The sequence below is a fragment of the Pelmatolapia mariae genome, linkage group LG4, assembly GCF_036321145.2.
Source record: "Pelmatolapia mariae isolate MD_Pm_ZW linkage group LG4, Pm_UMD_F_2, whole genome shotgun sequence".
Lineage (NCBI taxonomy): Eukaryota > Metazoa > Chordata > Actinopteri > Cichliformes > Cichlidae > Pelmatolapia > Pelmatolapia mariae.
Genome location: NC_086230.1, coordinates 35267706 through 35275398, shown reverse-complemented (window position 1 = coordinate 35275398; position 7693 = coordinate 35267706). Strand labels below are relative to the sequence as shown.

General features: G+C 42.7%; 1 protein-coding gene across 1 annotated transcript; it reads right to left on the bottom strand.

Annotated features, from left to right (window-relative positions):
• Positions 1-248: 248 nt before the first annotated feature.
• LOC134625650 (4-galactosyl-N-acetylglucosaminide 3-alpha-L-fucosyltransferase 9-like) lies at positions 249-7157 on the bottom strand. The gene is made up of 2 exons (XM_063470906.1): positions 7057-7157; positions 249-1767 (listed from the first exon to the last, which is right to left on the bottom strand). The coding sequence occupies exon 2, from the start codon at positions 1757-1759 to the stop codon at positions 692-694; it is 1068 nt and encodes a 355-aa protein (XP_063326976.1). The 5' UTR covers positions 1760-1767; positions 7057-7157; the 3' UTR covers positions 249-691.
• Positions 7158-7693: the final 536 nt, after the last annotated feature.

Genomic DNA, 7693 nt, shown 5'->3' with positions numbered 1-7693 from the left:
CCCACAAAAATATCACCCTGACTTTAACTAGTTATGATGTGTAAGCATGTTTGCAAATCCCTCTGCAGCTCAACATGTCAGTCTCAATATTCAATTCAATCATAGCGCTGAATTGATACTTTTGACCCTTATTACACGGAGTGCCAACTCTTAACGAACACAATTGCAAAATGTATATTAAGTAAAATTAAAAAGTAAGTAAAATTTTATTTATATAGCACATTTCAAGATTAAATCACAAAGTGCTTCACAGGAGCTAAAACATAAAAACAAAAATCAACCAAAAGCAAGTTCAAAAGATGAGTTTTTAGCTGTTTTTTAAAAGAGACCACTGAGTCCACAGATCTCAGGCTCAATGGAAGAGACTTCCACAGTCTGGGGGCCACAGTTACTAAAGCTCTGCCACCTTTTGTTTTCAGCCTCGTGTTATGGACAGCAAGCAAGCCCTGATCACATGACCTCGGGGACCTGCTGGGGATGTAAGGATGTAAAAGATCACTGATGTATGTTGGCGCTTGTCCATGCAGAGCCCTAAATGTCAAAATCATAATCTTAAACTGCACTTTGAATTATATGCGGAGCCAGTGCAGCTGGATCAGCAGAGGTGTGGCATGGGAGGACTTGGAAGACTTGGTCAAAAAAAAAAAAAAAAAAAACCCTCACAAAAACAGATTCCTAACCCTTTAACTCTCTAGCTGCCCCAGAACCACGTATCAAGGTCATTGAATGCCTTGTATTCTTTGTGCTTACGCAAATAATCACAAGTCAGGCATGCGTGTTCTACCGGAAATTGGACCTTCCTTGCTTTAAAGTGTCGCCTCCACTCAAAGTACTTGAGGTACATTTCCTCATTCTTGTCCAGAAGCAGCAGGTAATCAGCCAGGTCCTTGGGTGAGCTGAAGTCATCGACATGAATGAAGGCGTCTCCCTGGACAATCTTCTCATAGTTCTGCCTGGTCGGGCCCAGAACCACTGGCACTGTTCCTACTGAGAGTGGGTTGAATAGTTTCTCAGTAATGTAATCCTTGTGGACGGAGTTCTCAAAGGACAGATAGAACTTGCAGCTGGTGATGGTTGGCATGAGGTCATTGTCAGAAATGTGCTTCCCAAACGCTCGTCCATATGCATGGACCTTAACATGTTTCTGCAGCTCATTGAAATATTTCACACGGTCATGCTGTGGGTTCCAGTTGCTCACTATCCAGCAGACCAGCTTGTTTTTACTGGGTGGTACAAAATTCTCCTCCCCCTCTGCTGGTACGATGGTCCCAGAAGGCACTCCAATGTTTGCATCCTGACGATAGTTGATAGTCAGATTGAACAGCTTCTCTATCCCAGACAGTTTGGATGAATGTGTCGGCGACTCAAAGTTCATCCATATCCACTTCTGAAAAGATGGCCGCTGCAGCTGCGGCAGATTGGACAGGTCACCCCTGATGTCTCTGTGATTGATGATGACCCCATGTGACTTACTGTAGAAGTTCCTGTCTGCTGTGATGAAGCAGTTATCAATTTCAAAGAGAGAGCTGCAGACGCTGAAGTCAAACTCACTGCCTAAGGACCAGAGCCAGATCAGCACAATGGTGGCATTCTTATCCCTCTTGGTGGAGATGAGGTTCTTCACCTGATCTGACTCTACAGGACAGAACCAGCTTGTATAAGGTTTAAAATACATCAGAAACACAGTCACGAAGACTCCCAGTACAACTATACTGAGGAGAAGGGGTCGCAGGACTCCGTTAGAAGATCCAGATGCCATACTGTGTTCTAAAAAGGACAGACCACAGAGAACAAACTCAGTAATGTCATGGTCAGCAGGACACAACATCAAGACTGATCACCTTATCATGTTTAGGTTCTCATGCTACCAACTTGTAATAATATCTACTGGATCATTGACTCTGAACACACTGTCAATGTGTGCCTTTAAATACTTAGTGAAATTAATATGTCTTTATCCTGTCTTCCTTCTCTCACCCCAACCAATCACAGCAGATGGCCCCGCCCCTCCCTGAGCCTGGTTCTGCCGGAGGTTTCTTCCTGTTAAAAGGGAGTTTTTCCTTCCCACTGTCGCCAAAGTGCTTGCTCATAGGGGGTCATATGATTGTTGGGTTTTTCTCTGTATCTATTATTGTAGGGTCTACTGTACAATATAAAGCACCTTGAGGCGACTGTTGTTGTGATTTGGCGCTGTGTAAATAAAATTTAATTGTATTCTTTTCTTGTTTGTTTCACAATCGAGACACCATTTTAATAAGAATATTAAAGTTGCAAGGAAGTGTTCTGAGGATGCGTGCTTCATTGACATATTTGTTGACACCTATAAAGGTAAAGTACATAAAAGGCTGATCTCTAAACTGTACTCATGTTTACAATCACACAAGAAGCACTCCACCCAGTATGTTTAGACCAAATGGGAGAAAGAAGCACATGTCACACTTATCTATGAATATTGGTTAAATATCTGTAAAACAAACACCAGCACCTCAAGCTCCTATATTTGGAGGGAATTTTCCTAGAAGAATAGTATTAGATTTTTCATTACTCATAAATATAAATCAATTCAGAACAGCAAACCTGAATCTGGTAACTGCTGGAGGCAATGTGGCAACACTATGAATGACCACTACCACATATTCTGGGACTATTCAATCTTATTGGGCTGAGAAACTAATGAGGATTCAAAAGGTAACGGATTCCCAGATTGAGTTTTGCTTTGCTACAATATATTTGGGAAACATACCAGTTGAGATGAGTACAAAGATAAATAGTTTTTTAAATATTTCTGGCAGCAAGTAAAAAAAGCAATAACTAGAAGATGGCTGGACAAACACCCACCGACAGTTGGAGAATGGTCAGCCATAGTAAAAGATATTTGTGAAATGGAAAAGATGACCTTTATTAGTAAGTAGAGATAGGGAGAAATCATGATTATCCAGAGAAATGAGTAGCAATACAGCAATTAATGAGCAGTGAGAATTAGCGAGTCGCCAGGTTGAATAGGTAAGTTTTCAAGCGTGCTTTAAAGGACTGAATGGAGTCAGAGGCACGAATGGTAGCAGGAAGACTATTCCAAAGGTTTGGTGCTACAGAGGCAAAAGCACGATCACCCCTAGTCTTCAGACGGTGCCTGGGCTGGGCCAGAAGTAACTGACCAGATGATCATAAAGAACCTCTGGGAGTATAGAGTTTGAGGAGGTCGGTGAGATAGTCAGGCGCAAGGTTGTTTAGGCATTTGAAAGTAAGCAGCAGAACTTTAAAATCAATACGAAATTAAATAGGCAGCCAATGTAAGTCAGAGAGCACTGGAGTAATAGAGGCAAACTTTCTAGTTACGGTTAGGAGACGAGCTGCAGCATTCTGAACGAGCTGTAATCATTGGAGGTGAGCGAGTTGGAGTCCAGAGTACAGCGAGTTACAATAATCTAATCTGGAGGTCACAAGGGCATGCATCAGTTTTTCAAGATCTTTGTACGGTATTAAACGTTTGACCTTTGAAATTTGGCGCAACTGGAAGAGGCCAGATTTAACCACAGAGGAAACCTGTTTAACCAGCTTAAATGAAGTATCCAGGCAAACACCTAGATTACTTACTGTAAGAAAGCAAGCAAAGGGACCAAATCGGGCAGCTAGCTGGTCTCGTGGAGTGTGACTATCAAACACCATAATCTCAGTTTTCTTCTCATTTAAAATGAGAGAATTGGCTGACAGCCACTCTGTGACCTCTTACAAGAAGTCAGACAACGATTCAATGAAGCTGGCAGGTCACCAGACAACTGGAAATAGATTTGAATGTCATCAGCATAACAGTGGTAGAAGATCTGATATTTGTCAAAGATAGAACCCAGGGGTAGCATGTACAAGGCAAACAGTAGAGGGCCCAGCACAGACCCCTGTGGTACTCCACAGCAAACAGAGGCAGCGGCGAATGAGTAGCAACCCATCATGACAGAAAAAGTCCTACCCGAGAGGCAGGATTTAAACCAATTAAGGGCAGAATCCTTGATGCTTATAACATGTTCCAGTCTCTCTAAAATAATTTTATGGTCTACCATATCAAAAGCAGCGGATAGATCCAATAAAATTAAAATTGCAGGGCAACTTGAGTCGGTAATTAAAAGAAGATCATTGAAAACCCTCAGCAGTGCCGTTTCAAGTGCTGTGGTGAGGTTTAAAACCAGACTGAAATTTGTCACTAATGTTATTTGCATTTAAGTAGGCCTGTAGTTGGGAGAGGACAGTTCTCTCTAATATTTTAATATTCTGTCAGTCTGCCCCAGGGCACTTGTGGCTACAACTGTAGCTTGCCTCCACCAGTGTATGAATGTGAGAGTGAATGAATAGTGGTATCGTAAAGCGCTTTGAGGGGTCCCGAAAAGCGCTATATAAATGCAATCCATTATTATTATTATTATTATTATTTTAGATATAAATGGAAGTTTAGAGATTGGCCTATAATTCGCAAGGTCGGTATGGTCGAGGCTAGTTTTCTTTAGGACAGTTTGCACCACTGCATGTTTAAATGCAGATGGGACCGGGCCCGTGCGTAATGATAAGTTAATCAATGATGAGAAATGAGGTCGACTGCTGTTGTTGTGATTTGGCGCTGTATAAATAAAATTGAATTAAATTGAATTGTAAGCGTGGATAAACATTTTTTGTACCTATGAATGGAACATCTTCTAATGGTATAGAGTTCATTTCGTGTTGTTCTATTGGGACCCATCTGACCTCACTGTTCTCTGCATGTAGCCAGTTCCAAATTGAACGGTACTGAGAGGGAAGATAATAATTCCTAAAGTTTGGTAAGTTAAGTTCTCCCCTTGAATATGGAGCCTGGGGATATATGATTTTTTTTTTTTGCCATATGAAAGAAATTTTGGGGACTTTTGTAGCAACATTGAAATAGATAAAGGAACTTACGCCAGATATTAATTTTAATCGCATTAATTCTGCCTAGAGAGATAATGGGAAATCCATCCATCTTTGAAAATTAAGTTTGGTTTGCTCCAATAATTTGATTTGTTTAACTATATGATCCTCCGATTTACCAGTTTCCATCCATCCATCCCTCTTCGCTTATCTGGAGCCGGGTCACGGGGGCAGCAGCTCAAGCAGAGAAGCCCAGACCTCCTTCTCCTCAACCACCTCCTCCAGCTTATCCGGGGGGAACACCAAGGCGTTCCCAGCCCAGCTGAGAGATATAATCTCACCAACGTGCCCTTGGTCTGCCCCGGGGACTCCTCTCAGTGGGATATGCTCAGAACACCTCACCCAGGAGGCATCCTTGTCAGATGCCCGAACCACCTCAGCTGGCTCCTTTCAATGAGTTCAGCCATAGCGGGTCTACTCTGAGCCCCTGCTGCCGAACTCCTCACCCTATCTCTAAAGGAGGGAGCTCACTGCCGCTGCTTCTATCCGCGAATTCGTTCTTTCAGTTCGGTTTGTGACCATAGGTGATGGTAGGACGTAGATAGAGAAGTAAATTGAGAGCTTCACTTTTACACTCAGCTCTCTCTTCACCACAACAGACTGGTACAGCATCTGCTTCACTGCAGCACAAGAATGGGATGTCATATCAGGACGTACCACAATTCACACATTAACTCGGTGGACCGACACATCAAATTCACCAGGGAGGATATGAAAAGTGGCAGGTTAGCCTTCTTAGACTGTGAGATTTCCATCAGTAATGGGGGACATCTAAAAGCTGACGTGTACTATAAAGTATTTAAGGTCTGACTCTCATCATCCACTGGAGCACAAACTGGGTGTCATCAGGACGCTACAACACAGAGCGAACACCATCCCCACTGACACAGCAGCCAGGGAGGCAGAAGAACATCAAGAAGGCCCTGAGTAAATGTGGTTATCCCAGCCGGACTTTTGTCAAAGCTGGAAAGACACCTAAAGAAAGCTCCAGCCGATCCAGGAGAGAAGGACAACCGCTGCCTAAGGGAAAACCCATAGTGATCCCATATGCATTTTTTGCTGCCTGAGCGGTGCGGCGCTGTAGGGAGAACACACAAAATAATTGGGAGATGCAGACTGATGCAACAGAAACCAATAAGTAGGTGTACAGCATACACTACAGTCTATAGCACGCAGGAGTGTTAGCTTATTATGTACATGTTGGTCAGTTGTCGTGTGGCAACTGACCAACATGAGATGGAGCTGCATCTCACACATGCTCTGATAAACACAGTTCCAGCCCCTATTCCAAGGATTCCCTCTATAAACCACCACTGTGCAATAACCCAAACTCTATATACCATTTATTTACATATTTTATTTCCCTTTCTTTTTTTTAACAGATTGTATCTTTGCACATTTTATATATTTGTTCTGTAAATACTTTTCATTGGTATATAGTGCTGCAGAAACTGTGCACCCCCCCCCCCCCCCCCCCCCCCACCCACATGTTTGCACTGAGTAGGAGATGCTCTGTATGTCATTGTACATCTGTATTGTACAGTGATAATAAAGGCATTCTATTCTATTCTATATACAGTATTCTGGAGAAGGTATAAAATGTCACAGTGTGTGTGTGTGTGTGTGTGTGTGTTGTATGTGTACAGATGTTTGTGTTACCCTACCATGACCACCTCTTTCTTTTGCCCTTTTCTGCCATTTTCCAGTTTCAGTTTATTTCCACCGTTATTTATTTAGCAATAGCAATGTATTGTTTAGTGGTGCTATGGAGTATGTGCGCATTGATCTGCCTGTGCTCTCCCACAACATCTTTAATAAAGTAAATCACGTTCCACTAAAAAGGTTCTGCTGTGTCTAAATAACTTATGAGAGGACATAAAAACCTGGCGGCCGTGAGTGGGGAATCCTCGTGAAAGTGGCTAGCGAACTGCAGAGAGGACATGAGGAGCATCCACTCTTATAACAGAAGGACGCTTATAAAGACACCGCGACAATGTGGGAGAAATGGACATTTTTGATAAGGAGGGTTAGACAGCACGTGTAGAGAGAGTTCAATAATACTGTCTGACTAATATAGTGGATGATGAGAGGAAAGAGGCTGAGTGTGATGGAGCAAAAACTTACAACTTCACTCAAGGAGATCACAGAGTTGCTCCGAAGCCACTTCGGACCGAAGACAGTGGTTAAATCCGCACGGTTTCGGTTTCGATTCCACTTCGGAGTACATCACGGAAGTGTGACGCACGGTGAGATGCGCCGGGAGACGGCACGCACAATGAAAGCGCACAGAAACGTCAACCTCACGCTGCGATGTGGCGAACCCGCCGAATCAAGGATGACACTTTACTGATGAATTTTCAGGTTTAATGGCGATAAACCCTCAATCTCACCGTAAGAGCGTGTAAGGTAAAATCCAAAACCGTAAACGTTTGCAGCATAAAACAACCTTCTACATGACAAACTTAACAAATGCGCAGTTTCTGCACGCAAAATATTTAAACGTACTTATTTACATCATAACCGCAGCTTGTGCTTCTGCCACAAAATAAACTTCCATGTTATGGTAACATGTTCCAACACCCCCCTCCCAGCCCCCAATCGCGCCGACTACAGTTATAAAGGAAGTCGTTCCTTCAAAATAATAGCATCAAAACTCAAACAGGAAGTTAATCCCAGCTGATAGTAAATAAATGCGATAAGCGCCAAAATAAGTTGCAAGCAAATAAATAAAAGTATTTAGGGTCATTTACAACAGATGTGC

Bases quoted from the DNA above. Each gene is read 5' to 3' on its own strand.
- LOC134625650 (XM_063470906.1), bottom strand. From the start codon at position 1,759: ATGGCATCTGGATCTTCTAACGGAGTCCTGCGACCCCTTCTCCTCAGT.